Source organism: Mustela nigripes, chromosome 18 (genome assembly GCF_022355385.1).
Source record: "Mustela nigripes isolate SB6536 chromosome 18, MUSNIG.SB6536, whole genome shotgun sequence".
NCBI classification, from domain to species: domain Eukaryota; kingdom Metazoa; phylum Chordata; class Mammalia; order Carnivora; family Mustelidae; genus Mustela; species Mustela nigripes.
In genome coordinates this window covers 27,161,186-27,188,075 of record NC_081574.1, presented here as the reverse complement: position 1 = coordinate 27,188,075, position 26,890 = coordinate 27,161,186, and the positions used below count along the sequence as shown (strand labels likewise).

The 26,890-nt window shown below is 40.3% G+C and overlaps 2 protein-coding genes and 1 pseudogene across 2 annotated transcripts in view; 2 read left to right on the top strand and 1 right to left on the bottom strand.

Moving 5' to 3' along the window:
- The first annotated feature begins 1,192 nt into the window (after positions 1–1,192).
- Positions 1,193–26,890, top strand: part of PPP2CB (protein phosphatase 2 catalytic subunit beta) — a 36,594-nt gene continuing 10,896 nt past the window's right edge. The window contains exons 1-2 of the mRNA XM_059384121.1: positions 1,193–1,668; positions 25,334–25,543. Of these exons, the coding sequence (XP_059240104.1) occupies positions 1,567–1,668; positions 25,334–25,543 (312 nt within the window). The 5' untranslated portion in view covers positions 1,193–1,566. The remainder of the gene's footprint in view (positions 1,669–25,333; positions 25,544–26,890) is intronic.
- Positions 13,970–14,084, top strand: LOC132006631 (U4 spliceosomal RNA; annotated as a pseudogene).
- Positions 26,514–26,890, bottom strand: part of UBXN8 (UBX domain protein 8) — a 56,873-nt gene continuing 56,496 nt past the window's right edge. The window contains exon 9 of the transcript XR_009401068.1: positions 26,514–26,880. The gene's annotated coding sequence lies outside the window, so the exon portion shown is untranslated. The remainder of the gene's footprint in view (positions 26,881–26,890) is intronic.

Genomic DNA, 26,890 nt, shown 5'->3' with positions numbered 1-26,890 from the left:
CCTCTTTTTCCTTCAACTTCAAGATTTTGCCTGGGAAGAAGTTTCAAAAGTCAGTTCAAATCCCACCTTCGAAAACTTTCTGCAACTATTGCCCAAAGGCATAAGGCATGCTGTCCTATTGGATAGGCACTTGCAAAATATTTCTTCATAACCTGAAAAGGTAGGCCTTACGGAGCCCTTTTAGTAGATGAGGAATCTGAGTCGGGGGAGATTTGGTGATTACCCAAGGACACAGTTACAAAGTTGGCAAAGCCAGGATCAGGCGGCTTGCCTACTGCCTTCTCACTGCGTTGAGCTACAGTAGTGTGTGCCTTCTAGAGAGTCAGTACGGCTGTTTAGCACCTGATCTACAAGGGACGCGGCAGTTTATTAGCAGTTGCTCCAGAGACATTTGAGCAAATCATTAGAATTCAGTAAGCTCTGCAGAAAATGCAGCAAAGAACACTGGGGCTGGAGGGGACACAGACTGTTATACAGAAATATCATGAAAGAGGGGGACCTGGGAGGGCTCAGTCGGCCAAGGGACTTGGGCTGGAGTCATGATCTCAGGGTTCTGGCATCCAGCCAGGTTCAGGCTTCCCACCGCCCCCCTCCCGAGGCAGGGTTGAGGGGAGATGGTCTGCTTCTTCCTCTGCCACTACCTCCACTCTCAGGTGCTCTCTCTCTCTCTCCAATAAATAAAACCTAAAAAAAAAAAAAAAAAAAAGAAAAGAAAGAAAGAAAGAAGGGGAGGCTTCGAGATGTTAGGGTCCACTGCTAACTAGTGGCAGAGATAAGGCTAGAAAGAATTCATTTATACACCAAATAAATAATATTATTGAGGGTTTGCTACGGCAGAGCGCTAGACTCTGGGGAGACAATGTTGCCAGTTCCTCCCCAGAGCGCTGAAATAATACTGCAGGAGACTAAGGTGGGTCTAAGTTCCCAGAGAAAAGGCTGTGAAGGAACGACCAGAGATATTAGGCCGGACCCCAAGTAGGAAAGGAAGATAGAGAAGGGAGGCGGGGGACAGAGCCCTCCTCCGCGCCCTCCCCCGGGGCCGTTTATCCGCCGAGCCACACGGGGGCGCTGCACCCTTCCTCGCGTCCCGAGCCCTGGCGGCGCCTCCTGCTCGCCTGTTCCTGGCGGAAATGCCCGGGCGATGACGGAAACCCAGAGGGAGGGGAGAGAAAGAGCGAGAGAAGGGGCGAGAGAGCCGGGAGAGGCCGGCAGGCGGGAGGCGGCGGCGGCGGCGGCGGCGGCGGCGGCGGCGGCGGCGAGTGGTTAGCGTCCGGCAGGTGCTGCGTCGAAGTCCCGCGCCGCACTCCCGCCAACCTCCCCGCGCCCTTCACCCACTCCCGGAGCGCGCAGCCGGGCGGGCGAGGGTCTCCTCGAGGCCGCGCGCCGGGAGCTGCCTGCTGGCCTTGGGCGGGGCGAGGGGCCCGCAGCCGCGCTCCCCCGCTCCCTCCTCTCCCGCTGGGAGCTGGCGGCCGCGGCGGCGGCGGGAGAGGGGAGCGGCGCCCGGGGCGGGGGTGGGAAGGGGCGGGGAGGGGGGAGGGAGGCGGCGGGCAAGGGGATCGGGCCGCCATGGACGACAAGGCGTTCACCAAGGAGCTGGACCAGTGGGTCGAGCAGCTGAACGAGTGTAAACAGCTTAACGAGAATCAAGTGCGGACGCTGTGCGAAAAGGTGAGAGAAAAGAGGAGAAATGCGGGAGCGCCAGGCCGGGTGGGGGCGGCCCCGGCGGCCCGGCCCCTCCCCTCCCCTCCCCTCCCGGGCCTGTCCGCGCTGTGTCCGGCGTAGCCGCTCCCGGGCCCCGCGGGGCTCTGTCTCCGTGCTGGGACGCCCACCTGGGCGGCGGGACGGGCCGTTCCAGGACCGGACTCGGGAGCTGGCCGCCCCGGGCCCCTCTGCCTCCCCTCCGGACGCACCCTGCGGCCCCCTCCGGAAGCTCACTTCACTGGCCCAAGGGACCGGTGTAGACGGGAGGGGAGACGTGGCGCCGGGAATCCACGCCCTAGATTTTATTGGGGTCACCGACGCTCTCCTGGGGCTTACTGACCCTGACATTTCGCACGAGGACTGGCGATCTCGGCGCTTTAGAATGCCGGCAAATTAATATAATGCAGTCTCTTGTTTGGAGATGCACCGAAAGTTAACCTGGTGTTAGTGTTAATGAACTTGTTAATAGATGTTTTCTCAGGTGGATCGGGCCCTTGAAAAGCCACTAACTTGGAATGTGTCAAGCGTTTGTTTTTAGAGAGGTGGGTGTAATGGCAGACTGGTTTTTAAATAGGGGTTGGCTTTGGTTTACACCGACGGTAACTAGTCTCCGCACTGACTCTTGGAAGCATATGCGGATCGTCGAAAACGAGACGGTGTGTCTTAAGTTTGATAACAGTGATTACTTGAAATGATACCTGGGGTACGTGGTTTTGGTGCAGGATGGCTCGCTTCAGAAACTTTTTTCCTATTTCTATTATATGGGAAGTGTTTTGAGGTTTGGGGGGTTGTGGTGTTCTTTTCTACACGAAAGAGTAATACGGTATGCAGGTGGTTAACTGCTCACAGACGTTCTGGATTGGGTGATCTTGGACTGCTTTCTGAATTCTGTATCCATTGTTTTCTTAACCGCTCGAATTATTTCACTCTTCCTCTTTCAAGTCCAGAATTTTTCTCGTACAGTTTTTATAATCTGGACCACATAATTTTCACACATTTTTTTTTTTTTTGTAGAGAGGTGCTGCATGAGAGAGTAACAAAGTGATTTATTCTTAAGGTTGGGTTTGCTTGTATTTTTAAGATTTTCTTGGTAGTTTGTGTTTGGAAGTCATAATGCCTCAGAAATGCATTGGAGGAGGAAATAATAGGGCACTTATAAGATTTTACAATTTAGGGATGAGGAATAATAGCTAATATTAAGATAGGATAGTGTTTTTTAACAAGTGTAATGTTACCTAAGATCTTTATATATTAAATAACACTTTGTTAACACGGGAAAATTTCTTAAATAGAACTGCCAAGCCAATAGTGGTTTTTTTTTTCTTTCTGAAACAAACGTTACTTGTAGCTTCAAGTTGATGGTTTTCTTGTTTGATAACCTGTAATTTCATGAGTCTTAAAATTTACATTTTAAATTGCTTTCTCAAGGTCTACTGTCAACATTAAGTTTTAAAGTACCTAGTTTTGAAATTAGTTGAACCTGTTAACCCTGCTATGAAAGTTAGATGTAGACTTGAAGTTTCGGACAAAGTTGGTGTTGAATCAGTTTTTCCCTTTGACTCTCTAATAATTTTAAGATACATTCCTAGAGAAGAACATTGTGCTGCTACTCAGTCATACTTAAAACTTTTTTTGTTTTTATGGATTTTTTATTAATTTAATCTCTACACCTAACGTGGGGTTCAAACTCATAACCCTGTGATCAAGAGTGAGATGGCGGCTCTGACTGAGCCAGTCCGGTGCCCCTCCGTCACACTTAAATCTTGAGGAAGCTTTCTGTAGTTGTCAGGAGAGATTATTTGTACATCAGCTCTTACATGAATTGGACTACCAATCACTAGGACTTTATAGGTCTGTATTTAAGCTTGTTGTGTTCCTCACTTTAAAAAAAATTTTTTTTTGTACTTATCTACTAAAATGGAATTTTATTTTATTTTTTTTAAGATTTATTTATTTGAGAGAGCACGGGATTGGGGTGGGGGAGACTCAGTGCAGAACCCCATGCAGGGCTCCATCCCACCACCCCGAGATCACGACCTAAGCCATACCAAGTCGGATATTTAATCAAGTGACCACCCAGGCGCTCCTAAACATGAATTTTTAAGTGAAAAATCCCCAGTCATTTATGTTGGCCTCCACCCCTTGTTGCCAGTGGAATGGAGAAGCATAGTATTCCTTTCTCGCTACCCTTTTGAGCAGAGCTTAGTTTTACAACTGTCTTCTAGTTGCTGTGGCATTTCTTGGTGGCATATATAGTCTATCTTCCTACTTTAGCCTTTGGTTCCATTTTATATCCCTATCCCTAACATTATTTTTCCTGACAAGTGTAATGTTTACATATTTTAAACTCCGGTCGTCTGCTCTCTGAATTCAAACCCTGGCTTCACCCAGTCTTCTTTGCACCTGATTTCTTTTTTGTAAGACAAGTGTAATTATTTGCCTATCTTAGCCTAGGATGCTTGTGAATTTTAAAATAATACCTGTGTAAAGTACCCCTAAGCAATAAGCTATTTTAGGAAAAGCCAAATAAAAATAGCCATTTTATTTTGTTTTGAATCTGTCATCTCATTTTCTTTTGGGGAAAGATGCAAAATAAATAGGTGTGTTGACATGACTTCTCTATGGAGAATGTACTTCAAAAGAGGTTTTATGTATAGAGGTTGTAGAACCCTGAAAAATACAGTTGCAGTATTTCGTGTGGTCCCTGTTACCTGGAGCACAAAGTACTAGGATTAGTAGCGATTTTGTGAAGTAACTTTAAACTCTTTGCCTTCTCTCCTTAATGCTTCCTCTCTCTTTCCAGAAAATGAGGACTGGCAGGCATATAGAAAGAATGTAAAAGAAAAATACAATGTTAAACCTAGTTAAACAAATCCTTTTTTTTTTGTTTAATTCTTTGTGACTGGATTGGTTGTTTTTTTTGTTTTGTTTTTAATAACATGATTTTTTGGAGTCTCTTGAAAATATTACTCTATAGGAAGTTCTATTATATGGTGGTGATTTTTCCTCTCAAAATTAAATTCCTGTTCTAAATTGGGTTGCTTAAAAACTGAGGGAGTCAGCTGAAATTGAGACCAAAGTGGTACTGATAAAAGCCCTATTTTAAGGTAGTGGCAAAACTAAGATCCATTCTAATGCCAAATGGCGAAGAACTACAAAAAATATGGGTATGGATGGTCTGTCCTTTGAGGTTAATTTCTGTGCAGAAAAAAATTGTTAACATAAAATAGTAAGACACGTCTTCTGAGAGAACTAGCTCCTAAATTAAGGCAGTCCTGGGGCGCCTGCGTGGCTCAGTGGGTTAAAGCCTCTGCCTTCGGCTCAGGTCATGGTCCCAGGGTCCTGGGATCGAGCCCCTCAGCAGGGAGCCTGCTTTCTCCCTCTCTCTCTCTCTCTCTCTCTCTCTCTCTCTCTGCCTGCCTCTCTGCTTACTTGTGATCTCTGTCTGTCAAAAGAAAATAAAATAAAATCTTAAAAAAAAATTAAGGCAGTCCTGCTTTTGAAGCTAATTGCAAGTTTGACTTATGTGTATGGAGAAACTGTTTCTGTGATTCATTTCAGAACAGCAGTGTGTACAGTAATTTTAAAAAGATAGTGTGCCTGGAGAGCCAGTCTGGCGCTGTTCAGGACATTGTGTGACTAGAACTATATTTAACTCTTGGTAGCATTGCAACAAGAGAAACTTTTTAGGTTCTTTTACCTGATAAACTTTATTTTTATTGAAGAACCTGGGTAATGATACTGTTAAGTAGATAGGAAATTTAGCCTGTTTGTGTACATGCAGATCTTTAGTCTGATGATTATAAAGTACCTACTTAGAAAAATTCTGAGCCTTTTGTAGGAATATAAATACATAAATAATATGTAAGACTAATGGATAGTTTTCTGGATTGTGGCTTCAGCCTTGAGATAGAAAGATCATTAGGATATTAGTTACCTCATTAATGTGAAATAGCTTGCTTAAATTCCTGAATGCCTGAAACCATCTTAATGAAGATTAGAGTCTAGTAAAAATGATTTTGTGTATAGGAAAAATCTCTTGGATTACTGTTTTCTTTGATAGGTTGTAGCTAAAAATTAGGGTCTTAATAGGCAGAAAGCCTAACTAGTACTAGAAAATGAACTAGATAGTTCATTTTAATTTCCCTTGAGCTTTGGTGGTCTATCTGACAGAGTCTAAAATGTCATGATTTAGAAAGTAGTTGCTTCCTTTCTTACTGTAACACAAATGACCTGATTACAATGGAATATGAGGTTAAAACCCAATTCTGCTGACTGAAGCAATTGTTTTCCACGTGTATCTAAGCCAGCCTCTTAGCAGACAGGTAAAGAAACTGAAGCAAACTAGACTAGCATGAACTGTTAATGACAAGAGCAGACCTTTAAAATTAGTTCATTTCTCAACTTTATATATGATGTGTGAAACAGTATCTGTAGGAAGATAAAAAGAAGAGTCTACATTATATACTTTTTTTTTCCCACATGGAGTAATTTTTTGGTAGCATTTGTCTTCTAATTTGAAGACCTGCGGAAATTTTTTCTTCACCATCTTTTCTTCAGAATATATACTGTGAGAGACCTACTGAGTGAAATCCTTCTTTGGTAAAAGGAAACCAAATACCAGACTTTGAAGATAAAATTAGGGCCAAAACAATCACTGTGTTTTAGACTATATACCCTGTATCTGTTTACGGAACTTAGTCTAAGAAGTATGGCATTAAAATCATAGACATCTAAAATCATAGTCAATGGATTATCTATTGTGTATGAGAATTTGAGTTTACTTTAGATTAAGTAGGAAATTTGAGTTATTTTGAACTGATTTCCTTATAATAATTCTTCATGTAAATGTAAGTTAAATGTAAACCTGATCTTGGTTCTTTAACTTGCATAAAGAAATATTTTCTTTCGCAGTATTCCTTTACTAAGGATTAAATCTTGTCTCTACTTTCTATAACATTACTTTTCAAATCTCAATTTCTTTAATAATCATATTAAGCTAGGAAATGGGGAAGCTCAAGCTTAGAATTGGTTTGCTGTCTCTTGTAGTCTGGGACAGTCACTGTGCTTTGCAAACTGCCATTTGATTGAAATAACTTTTGCACAAAAGAATTAAATGGTAATCTTGAGGTGCAAGCTGAGATAACTAACTTGTACTGTGATAGCACTATGATATAGTACAATGGAAGTATGTAATATTCCATTGAAGATCTGCTAAATAATGTTTTATATAAGGACAGTCATCTTATTTTGAGAATGGATGGGAAGGTGAGACTGTCTTGACCAATTCAGTCTTTTTTTTTTTTTTTAAATATTCTATTTCTTTATATTTAGAAATAAAGAGAGCATGGGGACAGGGGGCAGAGGGAGAAAGAGAATCGCAAACTTCTTGCTGGTTGTGGACCTCCATGTGGGGCTTGATCTCATCATCCTAGGACCTCCACGTGGGGCTTGATCTCATCATCCTAGGACCTCCACGTGGGGCTTGATCTCATCATCCTAAGATCATGACAAGAGAAGAAACCAAGAGTTGGATGCTCAACCGCACCACCCAGGCGCCCCTCACTCATGCAGTCTTCTGTGAAACTTTGTTTGAAGTGACTTTTTAGCATGCGATTTTTTTTTTAAAGATTTTATTTATTTATTTGACGGACAGAGGTCACAAGTAGGCAGAGAGGCCGGCAGAGAGAGAGGAGGAAGCAGGCTCCCTACGGAGCAGAGAGCCCAATGTGGGGCTCAGTGCCAGGACTCTGGGATCATGACCCAAGCCGAAGGCAGAGGCTTTAACCCACTGAGCCACCCAGGCGCCCCAGCATGTGATTTTTTTTTTTTTAATGTGCCAAGATAGTGTGTAGGCTATCCTTTAATTTTGCTCTTTCCATTTCATAGAGAGGAAAGTAGTTACAAAGTTTCTTCAACCTTTGATAGATTTCCCATGTGATATTTATTCCTGAATAAGGAGAATTGGCTCAGTGTGGTCTTGCCTTTGCTTTGGTAGCAAGAGAGGCACTTGCTCTGTGGGAAATGAGGGGAAAAAAAAGAAAAGAGTGACCGAATAAATGCTGTCATTGTGTTTTTGCACCATAAATTCAGCGAATTTTAGTTGTATTCCTGTGTGCCAGATGCTGTTCAAAGTGCCAGAAATTCAGCTGTGAACAGAAGAGGAGTCAGATGATAAACAGACTTAATAGAGTGCCAGACAGTAATTCTTGGTAGGAAGAAAAAGCAGAGGATAGGGGAGAGTGATGGGCTTGAGCTTAGGAAGCTCTTTTAATAGAGTGGTCAGGGAAAGTGTTGCAAATTACTCATAAAGGTGGTTTGCTTTTGTGATCTGAAAGGGTATTGCAGGAATTAGAAGGCACAGTTCCCAGGACTGCTCTCAGTTGTGACACCAATTGCATGTTCAATGGGTTTCAAAACTGCTCTCCCAAGTTCAGTAATTCACAGGAAGCCCACACAGAACTCACTGAAAGCTGTTATACTCGTGATTGTAGGGAAAGAATAACAAATTAAAATCAGCCAAGGGGAGAGACATGTAGGGCAGAGTTCAGGAGGGCCTGATACCTTCAATCTCTAGTTCCTTCAGAGGCAGAACAGACACTGGTCACCCAAAGCTCTCATCATAAATCACCTTGTTAGACTGTCCAGTGGTCAAAGCCCTCTGGCAAAGATACTCACATGAAGCAGGACTTTTTGGGGCCTGGCAGTCACCTCCCAGTAGGCAAGAGCAGATGCCAGACCACTCTGTGGGTAAGGTTCTTAACTGCACAAATTTTTACTCCGTAACAAATTTTAGGTGACAAGACAGTTAATAAATAAGTGAAAAATAATGCCAAAATGAATGAAGAAAACATTGGGTAGATTTATCAGAATCATAGTGTGTAGGATATGAGAATATTTTCCTGCTAATTAAGTTGTGTATTCTTTGTTGTAATTTCATAACATTTTCTTGATTCTGTAAACTCTTTGAAAATGCAGAAAGTTAGCCATTTAATGTTTAAAATACTCTTTCCCTTTTAAAAAAATTCTACTGGATATTTTAGCATTTTTGTGTAGTCAAAATGTTCCAACTTTTCCTTAAGCTTTGTGTGTGCATAAACATCACTTGGAAAGGAAATAAAAAGTTCAGGTTCCTGGGGCGCCTGGGTGGCTCAGTGGGTTAAAGCCTCTGCCTTCAGCTCAGGTCATGATCTCAGGGTCCTGGGATCGAGCCCTGCATCGGGCTCTCTGCTCAGCGGGGAGCCTGCTTCCTGCCTCTCTCAGCCTGCCTGCCTCTCTGCCTACTTGTGAGCTCTGTCAAATAAATAAATAAAAATCTTTTAAAAAGAAAAAGAAAAGAAAAAGTTCAGGTTCCTTAATTCCACCCCAGAGACTGATTAAGGCTTTGCAGGTTCAGAAATCTACATTTTTAAAGATATCACAAGTCTTGTTATCTAGAAATTCCAGACTGCATTTTGAGAAATGCTTTGAGGAATATTCTAAGATTCTGATTTACCTTTTTTCTTAAGTTTGGATCAGCTTCCAACATCAGATTTCTCCTTTGTGCTTTCAGTGTTATAAGATGTCTCTAAGAATTTCTTTACTGAGATTTTTGCCAGTGTCACTTCTTCTGGGATATGTTCATTCTTTTCCCTGCAACCACTTTTCCTCGTGTATCTCAATAAATTTCCATATTTATTTATGTCACTTAGTCTGTGTATTTCCTGGCTGCGGATCTAGAGTCTCTCCAAGGGCAGCAGTATCCACATCCCACAGTCAGCCATTTCTTCTATATATTTGTTACTTGAATTTCATTTCCAGTTTTACCACTTTTCCTTTTCTTTGCTGCAGTTTCATCATTGTTGACCAAATCCCTCTTTTGAGTATCCATTTTTTTAAAACGTCACATGAGTTTATTGCTAAAAGGTAAGGGGGCAACACAGCTATAACACTTTGCTGTCTGGGTATAAACTAATAACAAATGTGCTATGACCCATCCCTAAAAGATTTTGAAAGAAATTATTTCAGGGGTGCCTGAATTGTTAAGTGTCTTCCTTTGGCCCAGGGCATGATCCCGGGGTCCTGGGATGGAGCCCCACATCAGGCTCCCTGCTTGGCAGGAAGCCTGCTTCTCCCTCTTCCACTTCCCCTGCTTGTGTTCCCTTCTTGCTGTGTCTCTGACAAACAAATATGTAAAATCTTAAAAAAAAAAATTGATTGGCTATTGATCATGATGCCGCATCTTTTGTTTATGTAGTGATATGTATGTCAGCAAATTTTTTAATTACAGTAAATATACTGTGGTGACTTAAATTTGAACCATGTTGTTGGGGACCCAGTTTAACTAAACCTTGGTGACTGAAATTCGTGCATATGGAAACTAAGACAAAGTGAGAACTGTCTATGTTAAAGAGAAATGATTGGGTAAGATTCAAATCCACTAAATAATTTTGTTCTAACTCCATTGGGCTACAACAGTATTTCACACATTTTCATCACCCTGGGAAAGAAACTCTGCCTATTAGCAGTCAGTCTCCATTCTCCCCTCCCTCATTCCTTGGCAACCACTAATCTGCTTTCTTTATAGATTTGGCTATTCTAGACATTTTATATAAATGAAATCACTCAATATATAGTCTTTCTTCTCTGGCTTCTTTCACTTGGCATAAAATGTTAATATTCTTCTATGTTGTAGCATGTATCAGTACTTCATTCCTTTTTATGGCTGAGTAAAATTCCATTATATGGATATAGCTCTGTGATTGTTTTTATAATTAAGTTACTGCCATCTGGATTTTTTTTTGAAGTTTAAAATTAATTTTTCAGATTTAAAAAGTAATATACTTTAAGGGGCCCCTGGGTGGCTCAGTGGGTTAAAGCATCTTTCTTCTGCTCAGGTCATGATCCCAGGGTCCTGGGATCGAGCCCTGCATCGGCTCTCTGCTCAGCAGGGAACCTGCTTCCTCCTCTCTCTCTGCCTGCCTCTCTGCCTACTTGTGATTTCTGTCTGTCAAATAAAGATAAAATCTTTTAAAAAATTTGAACATTTATAAATGTAGGGGCAAGAACACAAATGCTCTTCAGTATTGCACCCACCTTCCCCATCCACAGCCCTCCTACCACAGAGACAAACCGTTTTTTCACTCCTTGTTCCTGATGTGCAAAAAACATGTGTTGGGGAACGGGGTATTTTTGGTATATTCTTTTTATTAAAATGGGATCATTGGTATAACATTCTAAAACTTTTCCTTGAGTAATAGATTTTGACTTACGTGCATGCATGTACCTCGTTTTTTTTTTTCTTTCAACAGAGTATGATTTATTCTTATGTATGTTTCCAGGCTTGAAATTGCTTTGCACACAGACACTTGACTGTTGCTGAATTGAAAGGAAAGGTTTACTTCCTTACATTTAAAAAAAAAAAAAAGGCAGCTGTCCATTTATTATTTATGGAAGAACCTTGTAACTGTATGGCTAAAGTAAAAAACACAAGAAATAGCAAATGTTGGCAAGTATGTAGAGAATAAGGAAACTTTGTGCACCATTGGTGAGAATGTAAATTGATGCAACCTGTGTGGAAAACTGTGGTGAGTTTTGAGTTTCCTCAAAAATTAAAATAGAATTATCCTGTGATCCGGTAATTCACTACTGAGTATTTACCCAAAAACAAACAAACACAAATTAAACAAGATCTGTGCACCCTTTTATTTATTGTAGCATTATTAAAAGGGAAGCAGCTGCAGTGGCCAGTTACAGATGAATGGATAAAGAAGATGTGGTACATACATAGTGGGATATTACTCAGCCATTAAAAAGAAAGAAATCTTGCCATTTGCAATAACATGAATGGCCCTAGAAGGTATAATGCTGAGTGAAATAGAGAAAACAAATACCATATGATTTCACTTACAAGTGGAATTTCAAAAGCAAGACAAATGAACAAAGAAAAAAATGAGATGAAAAACCAGACTCTTAAATACAGAGAACAAAGTGGTGGTTACTCAAGGGCTGGGGGGACGTGGGGGCAGGATGAAATAGATAAAGGGGATTACGAATACCTTAAACACAGATGTAGAGAATTGTTGAGTCATTCTGTTGTACACGTGAAACTAAGATAGTGCGTGTTAACTGTACTTGAATTTTAAAAATTTTAAAAAAGATCAAATGTCATTTATGGAAGCACCTTTAACTATAGGAAAAAAGGTACCCTACTTATATTAACTTAGGTCTGTAGGATTTTTAACTTCATTTAATCTTACTTGTTTCACAGATCAGTCTGTTCTGTGGCTTTCCTCAGATGAATTTACCTGTAATAATTTTTTTTATTTTTTAAAAAATACCTATAAAATATTTTAGATACTTTATATTTAGAGCCGATTATTTATGTATATATAGAGGGGAAAGAAAATTTGTGTACTGACTCCGGCAAAACCAAATTCAGTTGCTTTTCATTATTATGGCTCTGGCAATGGACACCAGCACAAAAATAGAACGTCACCTGTTAAAAGAAATCTTAGTACATTTACATATTCTGCGTTCCTAAAACATGGGTAGAAGGGAATATAGTTCGTTTTCCCTATTTTATGTGAATGTCATTCCCAAATTGTTGTTTTCTCAGTTCTCTTCCTAAGATAGCTTTGGTTCATAGCAGCAAGAAAGAATATGTCTTAAATGGATAAGGAAGGCAACAAATTTGAATGGATACATAATACAGCATTGCGTGCAACAGTAACAGCCTCCTGCCACGCATTTACCATCCCCACAGTCATTCACTGTACAGGTTTAAACTTGGTCTTATATCCTAGAGATAATTAAAGTTTCAGTGCTAAGTAACATTAAAAATTACTCATGGCCATTACATATAGGATCACAAGGTGTACAGAAAAGGGTTGACATAGCAGTCCTGAGACCACTATCTGTAGAAAGGCCTCATTTCAAGGTCGCCCTTGGACAGTGTCTGGGAAACTTGAATTTGGGGAAGGTTCCCACCATCCCCTCTTAAGAATGACTCAGTGTGCCTAAACTGCTACACAAACGGTATGATTTCTGCTGAGCACATGCTTTCCTCTGGTAAATACTAGGCAGAGAGTACCTATGTTACCGGCTCCCAATTACAATTCCTGAGCACTGAGTCTCTAATGAGTAGACTTTTCCTTGGTAGACAGCATTTCACACTCTGGTCAGAACTCATTGCTGAAGGCATTTAGTGTACTCTGAGGTGCCCCCCCACCCTACCCAGGGGAGAGGACTCTTGGAAGCTTGCCCCTGATATACTCAGGACTTTGCTTCCCTGTGCCTTTTCCTTTTGCTGATATTACTTTGTATCCTTATGTTGTAAAAATTAATAACCGTAAGTATGATTCTGTATTGAGTTCTGTTGGTCTTTTCAAATCACCACCAAACCTGGGGATGTTTTAGGGAGCCCCTGACACACAAAGGGTTTCACATTAAGAATTTTAAATATTAGATGAACTGTATACTTCTGCCATCCTAACACATAATCTCCCTGAAGACAAGCCAAAGTGATCTTAAAATAATATGAGCACTTGGTGAGCTAGGAATATGAAAAAAGGGTGTGAGTTAAAAATCAAAGGTTTCAAAACAACAGGGGATCTGTACAGTAGAGATAGAAATTTGGGGGGTGGGGTGGATATCGCAATGCCTGAGAACTACTTTCTTCACTACTATGTAGTTAGAAGCCCAGAGAGTATTACTGTGAGACATATACATGTTCTATATCCTGTTTTTTTGTTTTGTTTTGTTTTTAAGATTTTATTTATTTATTTATTTGACAGAGAGAGAGACACAGTGAGAGAGGGAACACAAGCAGTGAGACTGGGAGAGGGAGAAGCAGGCTTTCCACTGAGCAGGGAGCCCAATGCGGGGCTCAATCCCAGGACCCTGGGATCATGACCTGACCCAAAGGCAGATGCTTAACCGACTGTACCACCCAGGCGCCCCTCTATATCCTGTTTTAACCCATCCATGTGGTTTTGTAAAATCTGTGCTGGTTTAAGATAATCATATATCCTTAAAAGAAAAATTGAATTGGAGAATATATGTATTTTGGTGCTTTTCATTTTTATATTTAAAGTAAATGATAAGGATTGCATATGAAGCAGAATTTCTATTTAGAGTTGGAACCGTCAGCTGAGTGTTGATTTAAAAAATAATAATAGTAATAAATAGACAACATTAACTCCAATTGAACCTTCCACTGATTTGTACTATTCAGTAGATTTTTTTTCCTGACCAAACTGGGAAGCTATCTTATGGATTAAACTTGGTCAGCTTTGCGCAGTGGCAATATCATAGCCAATGAGGTTTATCTGAGGCGCGATTATTGCTAACTGAAAAGTTGTTTCATTTGTGATTTTAAACATTTTTGAGCTATTTATCAGACTCTGTATTAGATAACTAATAATTTAAAATTTCCTTCAGGTGTAATGGGAATTCCACTTGCAGTGAGTCTACCCACATTCTAGTCACATGCCAGTGATGCATTAGGGCAGCAGGGAGCATGTCTCAGCTGGCTAGTGAAATGTAACACGAGTGGCTGAGTGAGACTTCTGGGAAAGTTTTAGAAGATGGATAGACTAGGCTAGCATGTACTCTTTGGTCTTTTGTGCTTTCTGCCTTCTTGCTGAAATAGGGTACCAGAAACAGTGACTAGAGATGCACCACCCTCTTGTGACCGTGAGTTGGCAATTCAGTTTATTGAGAGTCAAAAGAAGGTAGGTGGAAAGATGGAAGTAGTGCTGCCCTATTGGTCCTTGAGAAGATGCACCAAGGGATGCCTACCTCCAGGCTTCTCAGAGCCTTCAGTTTGTCTGCTCTGCCTTCCCCAGTGAAAAGGATAGTTTTAGTAATATAATGTTAAGTAAAATAACATATTTGCCACACAGCTAAATATCAACCCTTAAAGAATTTCAGTTTGGAAAAGAATAGCTATTTCCAGATTATATTGTGGAAGTAAGACTGCATACTTTTTTAAAGTTTTTTTATTTGAGTAATCTCTACACCCGCCATTGGGCTCAGACTCACAACCCCAAAGATCGAGTTACATGCTCCTCCATCTGAGCCAGCCAGGCACCCCAGTACTGCCTGTTCTAGAATTACAGACCAATATATACCTTGTCTACATGTAAGAAAGTAAAAAGTATGTAAGTCTTAAGGTTACACAGTTAGATTTGAACCGGGGGAGAGTCCCTATTTCCTGGAAGATTTCTGTACATGTAATCTCATTCTAATGAAACCGTTGGCAAAGAGAAGTAAAAACATGAGCTACATTATTCGTAACTCTTGGAAAGGTCTACCAGGCTAATTTAAGCAGAAACAGAAGAATATTTGGTACCCTAGAATCAGAAGGCAAGCTGGAGAACCCAGGTTGGAAATTACACGGAAATTAAAGCACATGGAGTCAAAATCACACCTTAGAAAGGTTTTAGAATGCTGTAGAGAACAACTCTTTTAGAATAGAACTTGTCATTGTCCCTACTGCGTAGAGTCACTTCAAATGAAAAGTCTGGGCTAGGTGCACCCAACTGACATAGATGAATCTGGAGATAAAGACTTCGTGATTTCTACAACATGTATGCGAACCTTCGTTGTGATTTGTTTTACATATTCTAACATCAGTACCTTGGATTACTGTAATAGGACACTAATAGTCACTGAAAACAAGTTGATGTGAATAGGATACATGGCTTTGTAGCAGTGTGAACCTGCTTACCCTTTACATGATCTCTGTTATCTTACATGTAGGTTAAACAGAACAGAGGCATTAACATAGAATTTCTTAAGCTTTTTAGTCTCCTGACCCTAAACTCTTAAAATTTAAGGACTGAAAAAGCTTTTCTTTATGCAGGATGTATTATTGATACTTATTATATTGGCAATTAAAATTTCAAAAGAATAAAGTTTCTTCAGTCTCAATATTACAACTCTTGGAACTATTAAAACCATCAGTATTATAAATATCTCCTTACCCAGACTTAAAAATAACTTTTTGATGTTATAATACAGGAAAATACAACTTTTTTAAAGGATTTATTTATTTGAGAGAGAGAGCACAGAGGGAGAAGCAGACTCCCCGCTGAACAGAGAGCCCTGTGTGGGGCTCCATCCTAGGACCCTGAAGTCATGACCTGAGCAGAATGCAGACGCTTAACTGACTGAGCCACCCAGGTGCCCAGAAAATAAAACTTTAAATTACATTTGAAGTCAGTTAGTATAAAAATAATTACAGGCCATCTTCATTTAACAATTGAAACAAAGATGGCTAATTTAGAGCTTTATATTCCCAAATACTCACATAGTTTCTTAGGGTTTCTCAAAAATGTGTCTTCACTATTAACATTGACTGCCAGTTAGTGATATTTATAGACATACTATATTCTAGAGATATCTTTAGATAATAGATGTCAGTATGTTTCTGTTATCTTGTGTGCTCTAAATATTTTCCCAGGATTCTCCTTTGTCTCTTTTTGTATAGAGAATTTTTTTTAAGATTTTATTTATTTATTTGTCAGAGAGAGAGCACAAGTAGGCAGAGTGGCAGGCAGAGGTAGAGAGAGAACCAGGCTACCTGCTAAGTAAGGAGCCCAATGCCGGATTCGATCCCAGGGACTCTGGGATCATGATCTGAGCCGAAGGCAGCTGCTTAACTGACTGAGCCATCTAGGCATCCCAGAATTTTTTTTTTTTTCTTTAAAGATTTTATTATTTATTTGAGAGACAGCATGAGCAGGGAGGAGAGGGAGAAGCAGGATCCAGGGAGCCTGACCCGGGGCTAGATCTTAGGATCCCAGGATCATGACCTGAGCCAAATGCAGGCACTTAACCAACAGAGCCACCCAGGCGCTCCCAGAAATTTTTATTTTGTTTGGTTGAGCCTGTCTAAGCTAGCCTGTTAATGCTAGAGAGTTTAGCTGTTCCTCTCTTTATCTCTGGTGCCCGGCCTACAATAGACATTTTGCAAATGTTTGCTGCATGTACACATAAACATAACATTCGGGAATATTTTGATGTGTCAGGTGATTGCTGTGTATGTATGGTGTATATCAAAGTGAATGGTTTATCAGCCTGATGAATGCTGTCCCATACAGGGTACTATATGTTAAATAAATTTTACTTTGTTTTTGGTAACGTTTCCTTTAATAGATTTTTACATATGATTAGCTTGTTAAAGTCTTAATGTTCTGACTTAAGGATTCTCTTTAAACTCTTTCTGCAAAATTTTGGTTACTCACTCTTGTTTAACTTGAAAAACAAATTACTTGTTGCTTGCTAAGTAAATGACAGTGATTTTCTCATTTTAAGCCTGTTGCCATTGACTTTTTTTTCCAGCTGATAGTTCCATTGCAGTAGGTTATGTTGCTTTTGAGAAACTTCTGCTGATTATTTTCTCAATCTTCAGCTATTTTACTAGGATCCTGTTGACTTTGGGATTTGGTTTTCGTAAACTCCTTAAGGACTTTCTTCTTTACCCTCGATGCATTTGTGGTTTCACTGGCCTTGGCTGACTTTGCTATAAGTATTTTGCCCCATGACTTAAACCAGCTATTTGGAGAACATAACCTACTTAAAAATTAGAGCACCTTCTTAGAGTGGAGCTCCTAGACAGTTTTCCTTATCTAACAGGTGATCATGTAGTAGTTTTATGACTTGGTTTTTCATTTATATATCAAATGCTCTTTATATCAGATATCTGCATTAGGTTTCATACATATAAAAGAAAACCTAAAGTAAGGGCTTAACCAAAGTAGCAGTTTTTATATTTTTCTTAATGTATAGGCAGATCCAGAAATAAGCACTCCAGGGGTGATACAGTAGCTCTACAAAGTTGCTAGGAAATCAGACACTTGTGTTATTTTTCTGTGGTTGCTGCAACAAATTCCTACAAACTGGCTGCCTTAAAATAGCAGAAGTCTATTTTTCTCACAGCTGTGGAGGCCAGAAGTCCAAGATCAAGGTGTCAGCAGGGCCACACACCCTCTGGAAACTTGGAGACAATCTGTCCCTTGCCTTTTAAGCTTCTTGCGGCTGCTGGCATTCCATAGCCACATCACTTCATTCTATCTCTGTCTTCCTGTGTGTGTGTGTGTGTCTGTCTGTCTGTCTGTCTGTCTCTCTCAAAACTCCCTCTGCCTCATTTAGGGCCTGTCAGGATAATGTAGGATGAGCTGTTCATGTCAGAATCCTTAATCCCATCTTTTTCATGTAAGGTTATATTCACAGGTTTTGGTGATTAGGATGTGACTATATCTTTGTGGGTGTTTTTTCAGTCTGCCACATCTTCCAGCACTCTGTTCTGCTGTTGCTAGGGAGCAGTTCTTGTTCTTAGGGTCTCACGTGGCTTCTGGAGTTGCAGCCGTCGTCACATAAACATTCCAGGAAACAGAATGGAGAGTGTTGAAGGGCATGTCCCCTCCTTAAGGAAACTTTCTGGTTGCTACGTAACACTCCTTATGTCTCACTGACCAGAACTTAAGTCTCATGGCCATTTGTAGCTGCATGAGAGGCTGGTGCTAGGGGCTGACTATTTGTGTCCTCCCAGAATTTATATATGAAGCCTAATTACCACTGTGGTGTTATCTGGAGGTGGGGCCTTTGAGAGGTAGTTTGGTAAAGCTCGCATGAGTGGGATTGGTGCCCTTATCAGAAGAGACACTAAAGAGATGATGTCTCTCACACACTACTGTGTGAGGTGCAGAGGCATGCTTCTGAAAACAGGGTAAGGGTCCTCACCAGGAATCGAGTCGGCTGGCACTTTGATTTTGGACTTCACAACCTTCAGAACTGTGAGGGAGCAATTTCGGTTTTTCTGTTGTTGAAAGCCACCTAGTCTATGATACTTGTTATTGCAGCCCGAACTAAGGCAGCTGGAAAGTGTAGTCTTTGAGCTGGAAGCGTGACTGCCTTGGCTACAGTTAGATTAATTACAGAGAACAAAGAGAAGAGTAGATATTGAGGTTAGGCAGTCTTTGCCTCAGATCACTTTACATTGTGTTAGCTACTGTCAGTTGCTTTCCAAAGAAGATGTATAAATGTGCATGCTCACCAGAGGATTTGAGAATAGTCTTGCTTTTAAAAAAAAAGGAGGGGGGGTAACAATGGGTAAATGTCATTTTTGCCAATCTCGTGAATGGAAAGGAAGCATATTTTTGTAGGCCTTATCCTTTAATCACCACCTAATGCATCAGGTTACTCCAGATGTGGTCTGGCCAACAGCAAGGAAAATGGATAATTACCTGTTGTTTTTTTCTGACTACTAATAATGATAAGAACAACAAACAGAAAAAAGTTAAAGGGCAGGAAATAATGAGTAACTGAAAAGAGGCAGAGCAGGGCTGTGATCACTGAGTGACACAGTGAGGTACTATTCCTCAGTACACCCTGCCATTCCAAGCCATGTGGGTGAGCCAGCAAAGCCCAGAGGATTTTCTTTGATATCCCAGTATACTCTGAATGGAGACAGTTAAAGTGGGACTTTGAACTCGTTTCTCTTTTGTCTGAGAAGTGGTGGAAATGGCTATTGGAAAGGAATAGGGAATGATAGGGACAAAATTGAATGCATCAAGGCTGCCCAAACTAAGACAACACGTCGATTGGGGAACATGTCCAGGGTCTCAGAGTATTCCCCTCTGGGAATGGAGTGAACCATAAAAGTCCTCAGAAGTGAATAGGCTCCCTTGTCTACAAAGAGAATTGAAATAAACTATCTTGACTTTAAACCTGTGGTTCATTGACAGAAAACAAACCAGTCTCCCATGTGGTAGAGTGGGAGTTAATAAATGCTGCACACAATGGAAACAGTCAACAAAACCAAAAGAACTGACAGAATGGGAAAAGATATTTGCAAATGATGTATCAGATAAAGGGCTAGTATCCAAAATCTATAATGAACTTATCAAAATCAACACCCAAAAGAACAAATAATCCAATCAAGAACTGGGCAGCAGATAAGAACAGACATTTCTGCAAAGAAGACATTCAAATGTCCAACAGACACAAAAAAGTGTTCAACATCACTCAGCATCAGGGAAATACAAATCAAAACCACAGTGAGATACCACTTCACACCAGTCAGAACAGTTAAAATTAACAAGTCAGGAAAGGACAGATGTTGGCGAGGATGTGGAGAAAGGGGAACCCTCCTTCACTGTTGGTGGGAATGCAAGCTGGTGCAGCCACTCTGGAAAACAGCATGGAGGTTCCTCAAAAAGTGGAAAATAGAGCTGCCCTACAACCCAGCAATCACACTACTGGGTATTTACCCTAAAGATACAAATGTAGTGGTTCAGAGGGGCATGTGCACCTGAATGTTTATAGCAGCAGTGTCCACAATAGCCAAACTATGGAAAGAACCCAGATGTCCATCAACCCATGAGTGGACAAAGAATACAGTGGAATACTATGCAGCCATCAAAAAATTGAAATCTTGCCATTTGCAATGACGTGGATGGAACTAGAGGGTATTATGCTAAGCAAAATAAGTCAGAGAAAAAAGAGTTATCATATGATCTCTCTGCTATGAGGAATTTGAGAAGCATGGCAGGGGTCATGGGGGATAGGGAGGGAAAAAATGAAACAAGATGGAACCAGGGAGGAAGACAAACCATAAGAGACACTTAATCTCACGAAACAAACGGAGGATTGCTGAGGGGAAGATGGGAGGGATAGGGTGGCTGGGTGATGGACATTGGGGAGGGTATGTGCTATGGTGAGTGCTGTGAATTGTGTAAGTCTGATGATTCACAGACCTACACCCCTGAAGTGAATAATACATTATATGTTAATAATAAATAAAAAATAAATGCCACACAGTGTGTTGGAGTAAGTTAGAAGGCTTAGACTGATAGCTCAGCAACAAAGTGAGAACAGCATGGCAAGCAAGTAACAGCAAGTGAGGGAGAAACAAAGCTTGGGAAATAGACAACCCAAAATTAAAACAAGTCTTACCCTGAGGAACAGAAAGAAATTACGCAGATGTGCCCACGTTATAAAACAACTCACTGCGATGTGAATTAAATAAAAGATTAAAAACAAAAGCATAGCACAAGCTGAATATTTAGGAAACAAGTTGAAGGCAAAACTAGTAGTAATAACAAGAAAAGCAGCATAGATGTAACAACGAAAAAATCTAACTGCCTCCAGAAAGTTAACACTTAGTCACAGGGAATGCAGGTGACAACAAAAAAGAAAGAGTGCCTGTTTGGCTCAGCCAGTTAAGCATCTGATTTTGGCTCAGGTCATGAGCTCAGGATTGTAAGATTGAGACCCACATAGGGCTTCATGCTGAGTGTGGAGCCTACTTAAGATTCTATCTCTCCTCCTCCCCCTGCTCCACCTTCCTCACTCTCTAAACATATTTTTAAAATTTTCTTTTTAAATTTTAAGTTCTAGATTAACATACTCTGTTATATTAGTTTCAGGTGTACAATATAGTGATTCAGTCCTCCATACATGACCTGGTACTGATCACAAATGTGCTGCTTAATCCCCATCACTTTAAAATGTCCCCCACCTTAAGAAATTATGAGACTTGTAGATCAGAGGAGTTTGATCTTACTAAGTTTCAGGAAATCTTGATCTTAGACTTCTAGAACTGTGAGAAATAAATCTCTGTTGTTCCTAAACTGCCCCAATCTATGGCATTTTTGTTATAGCAGACCAGACTATTTATGACATTAGTAACTATAAGATTTATAAAGGGAAAAAACAAAAGTGTCATTCTACAGTATGTATGAAAAATCCAAGAGACTCTATAAACTAAAGTTTTAAGTATTCCAAATTATAAGAGTATTAAGTAAAAATCTGGCATAGGAGGTATTTTTTAAATCCCAGCATAGTATCAAATATAAATTACTTTGGATTATATCTGACAGTAGCAACAGCAAGTAGGTATTATTAGACAATTATGAAATTGAATAATAAGGGAGACCTAAATAATGGGCAATACCGTTTTCATCAGTGAAAAAAAACAGTATTCTAAAGATGACTACAAATATATGTAAATTCAATGCAATTTGAGTCAAAAATCTAATAGGTGGTTCAATGGGTTAATAAGCCTCTGCCTTCAGCTCAGGTCATTGTCTCAAGATCCTGAGATCGAGCCCGGCATTGGGCTGTCTGCTCATCCCCTTTCTCTCTGCCTGCTTGTGATCTTTCTGTCAAATTAATAAATAAAGTATTTTTTTTTAATCTAAACAAAGTTTTAATAGGCCTTGACAGAATAGTTTTAAAATTCATATGGCAGGCTTAATGAAGGGATCAAAAATAGATAATTTTGAATAAAAGAAATAAGGAAAGTAGCTTCAGTTCCCTGTTAACATGATATCTCATCGTAATTAAATCAGACTTTTATTGATGCATGGGCAGTAGACCAGTGAGAAGGGAATCTGAGGCAAGGATTAAGATGCTGACACTTTATTCAGGGACTGTGCAAGCCCTAATAGATAAGGGGAAGGGGGAAAAAAATCAGGCAAGAAAGTGGAGCTTCTGCCAAAGCAGACAAATACCTCAGAGAAGTTCATAAAAGGAAAAAAACAGGTTGGCAGTTTATTTCCTTGTTGCCCTCATTCTCTCTCTCCTTCGGGTCAAGGTGCACTCCACGAGAGGACTCCTGCATGTCTCCAGATTGTGCATCCTTCCTTCAGCCCCAGCTCAAGAAGCCAGATGCCCCCATCCCACCATGTGGCATTCCATCCACATCCGGAAGGAGAGGAGCAGCGGGGCGGAGTGAGGCCCAGGCCGCTCCACCACCACTGCTTAGACTCTAGCCAGGCAGGGCGCCGTCAGCGGTGACCGCAGTGCAGTTCAGAGGACAGGCAGCGTCTTCAGAAAAAGAATTAGAAGGGAATCTAAGAGGGTGTACAGGGTTGTTTCAGTGCAGGTAAGAAATCAGGAAATAGAACGCTGGTCTTTACAAAAGGAAGCGCTGTATAAATAATAATGCTGAGCCTGCTGACTAGCCATTAGGAAAAATCAAGTCAAAAATGAATCACAGGGTGCCTGCCAGCTCAGTCAGAAGAGTGTGGGACTCTTGGTCTTGGAGTTGTAGATTTTGAGCCCCACATTGGGTGTAGATTACTTAAAATCTTAAAAAAAGAACCCTACATTATGTCATATAACAAATTCTAGCTGAATTAAAGACGTGAAGTGTGAAAAAACTCGGATAAAAATGCCTTTTTTGACCTCTGTGGAGAACAAGTTTTTTAAAGATTTTATTTCTTTGAGACAGAAGCAGGCTGTACACAAGGGCAGGGGGGAAGGACAGAAGGAGTGGGAGAAGCAGACTCTCCACTAAGCAGGAAGCGTGACCCAGGGCTCGATCCCAGAACCCTGAGATCATGCCCTGAGCCAGAAACAAACATTTAACCAACTGAGCCACCCAGGCACCCCAGGAGAAAAATTTCTAAAACAAAACCCAGCCAAGCAGCACAGACCATAAAGAGGGAAAACTGATACAACTATATAGGGAAAATATAAACAACCAAATAAAAGCCTGATTTTATGAGTTAGGCATTTCTCTCTTTCTCTCTCTCTCTCTCTCTCTCTCTCTCTCTCTCACACACACACACACACACACACACACACAAAGCTGCTTTAAAAAAAAAAAGTAGAGGTGCAAATTAAAAGATACTGTTTCACACGCATTGGCAAGAATGTTAGTCTGTTGACAGAGATACAGAGCAATAGGAACCTATGTATAGAAACTCAAAATTCATGTTTTTAAATGCTCCTAGATGATGACATCTGGCAGGGCAGAGAAATGTCCCTAAAATTTTACTCTCCTACCAGTTTCAGCTCTCCTCTTCTGGGTCCTACTTTAAGTTTCATCCTTAGTGTTTGACTTTTGTTGCTATATCATTTTCTATGCCATCACCCTGTTTCAGGTTGTTTCTTATTCTTGGTCCCAATTCCTACCACTTGTCTTTTGTGGTTTTCTGTTCCTAATCAGCCGTAGACCTGGAAGCTGTAGATCTCTTACTAGAATTTTACAAAAAAAAAAAAAAAAGAAGAAGAGGAATTTTGCACATAACAAAAGGGCGAGAAGAAGGCCTAAGAGACTCTTCTGGCAGATTGGTGGGGAGGTACACACACTTTTATCATCTGTTTTAGTACTTCAGAGGCCTTTTTTAATTTTCTCTGATTCTGGGCTCTTTCAGTTAGGCAAAGTTGCTGGGTAGATGAGGTGTAAGGAACTTGAACTTAGTTCATATATTTAATTTGCCATTGTTTATATATAAATCCTGTCCTTCAGGACCTTCTAGTTTTACTGATACATAAAATGGTTGGAATAAGGAAGTTGAACGTTAGCTTATGAATTGGTATAAGATGTTTATTTGCCGGAATTTTGAATAAGCGATTTGTTACTTTTATTAACCTTTTTAAAAATGCAAATAAGATTATTTATTGGTGTGATGCATAAACAATGTATCTTGGAACACTGAAAAAATTAAGATATTTTTTAAAAAGATTCTTTCTTGCGGGGGAAAGGAAAGTTTGTTTTGTCTTTAAGTAGGCTGCATGCCCAACGTGGAGCCCAGCGCAGGGTTTGAACTCCTCATCCTGAAATCAGAGCCTGAGCTGAGATCAAGAATTGGATGTTTGACCGACTGAACTACCCAAGTGCCCCCCCAAAACAACTTTTTTGAGATCGAATTCCCCTAGATGTACTCCGACTGAATATAATGCATTTCATTTAGAGTGTACAGCTCATTGGCTTTTAGTAGAGTCAGATATGGACATCCATCACCACAATATTTTCATTTCCCACAAAAGGAACCCCTGTACCTCTTAGCTTTTATCCCCCAATCCTCTCAGCCCTAGGCAATTTTCTGTCTCTGTGTATTTGCCTCTTCTGAACAGTTCACATAAATGGAGTCATAATATATATGGCCATTTGTGACTGCCTTCTTGCACTTAGCAATGTTTCCAGAGTTGTGACATGTATCAGTACTTTCTATTGCTGAATAATACTCCGTTGAACAAGTAACACCACATTTTATTTATCCCCTCATCACTTATTGGACATTTAGGTAGTTATCCACTCTTTAGCTATTATGAATAAAGCTGCCATGATCTTGTGTAAAATTTTTTTTTAAGATTTTATTTATTTATTTGTCAGAGAGAGAGAGCAAGAGCGAGCATAGGCAGAGTGGCAGGCAGAGTCAGAGGGAGAAGCAGGCTCCCTGTGGAGCAAGGAGCCCAATGTGGGACTCGATCCCAGGACGATGGGATCATGACCTGAGCCGAAGGCAGCCGCCCAACCAACTGAGCCACCCAGGCGTCCCTGATCTTGTGTAAATTTAAGTTTTCATTTCTCTTAAGCCTATATCTAGGAACAGAATTGCTGGATCACATGGTAATTATGTTTAACGTCTTGAGGAACTGCCAGACTCTTCCACGGCAGCTGTACCACTTTGCATTTCCACCAGCAGTGTGTGAGAGTTCCAATTTCTCCACATCCTCAGAAACATTTGTTACCTTTTAAATTTAGCTATCCTAATAATCAGTATCTAATTGTGGTTTTAGTTTTATGATTTTCTAAGGCTCATTTCAGATGTCTTTTTTCCCAGGCTTTTCTTTTACTGTGCAAGAAATGTTGCTTTTAATGATTTCTTTTCTTTTTTTTTTTTTTAAACAGGCTAAGGAAATTTTAACAAAAGAATCAAATGTGCAAGAGGTGCGTTGTCCTGTTACAGTATGTGGAGATGTGCATGGTCAATTCCATGATCTTATGGAACTCTTTAGAATTGGTGGAAAATCACCAGATACAAACTATCTATTCATGGGCGACTATGTAGACAGAGGCTATTACTCAGTGGAGACTGTGACTCTTCTTGTGGCATTAAAGGTATGATTAATGAAATTCAATTTTACTTTTTTTTTTCAAGCTTTAAACTTCCAAAAGGCGAGGATGGCAGTATTGCATATCATCTGTTATATTTTATGATCTTTTCAGTTTACAGTCCCTTGAAATATAATAGTTGGTTTTACATATTAGAAAAGAGAGAAAAATGAAAATTATACATTCAGTGTGTCTGCGTAATTCTGGTAAATCATTCCCTTAGATAATCCACAGCTGAAGTCTTGGAACCATCTTTTCCTTAGGTTTCCCTCATATATAGTCAATTTAATTCTTGCCTTGAGAAGTCTGTTATTCCTGTGTCTGTTTTTCTCTATCACACAATTATGTCTACAATCACTTCACAGCTTCAGTTACTGTAAAAGTATGGGAGCTAATGTTGCTGATCCCTCCAAATCTGCCTTACGTATGCTTCAAGATTAAATCTCTGTTATTTAACACTTCTTCTTACTACTCTTCTGTCCCCAAACTCTTCAGAGATTCCATGTTGCTGGTAGCTCAGACTGCTTGGCTGGCCCTTTGTAGTGTAGCCTGAATTTGCCTGTCAGTATTTGGTAGCATAAACTCTATCTCTGATCAGAGTTTCAGTGCTCTGCCTGTCTTCATTATTTCCATCTGATTTCCCCATAAGGTTACTCTGACTTCTTACCTCTTCTGCCAAGACTTACTTAAACCCTACATCTTTCTTGAAGCCTTCAACCACTTTGGCGTTATTCCTTTTACTCTGAATTACTGAGAAACTTAATTTCCCACCCCTTACATATATCACATAGTGGCTTTTTACCATGTATTATTTATGTCTCCTATCTCCTTGATGAGATGAATCCCTAAACAGAAGTCATGTATTATTACATTTATGTAGACCTGGTACCTAACTTTAAACGTGAGCTTAATGTTGGGCACATAATGGATAGTTAATACATATAAACTGAAATAGGCATTTGCAACTTTTATAATTTTTTTTTTTAAAGATTTTATTTATTAATTTGACAGAGAGAAATCACAAGTAGACAGAGAGGCAGCCAGAGAGAGAGAGAGGGAAGCAGGCTTTCCGCCGAGCAGAGAGCCCGATGCGGGACTCGATCCCAGGACTCTGAGATCATGACCTGAGCCGAAGGCAGCGGCTTAACCCACTGAGCCACCCAGGCGCCCGGCATTTGCAACTTTTAGATTAATTTGGTTTACAGAATTCTTACCAGACACATTCCTGACCAAATAGTATGCTGTATGTCTCTCTGTTTTGTTGTGAAAAGGAGACTCTAAATACATTTGAAGTCTTGCTCAAATTTGACAAAGGCCTGTTTTTGTTAGCAAATACAGTCTTTCTGTGGGAAA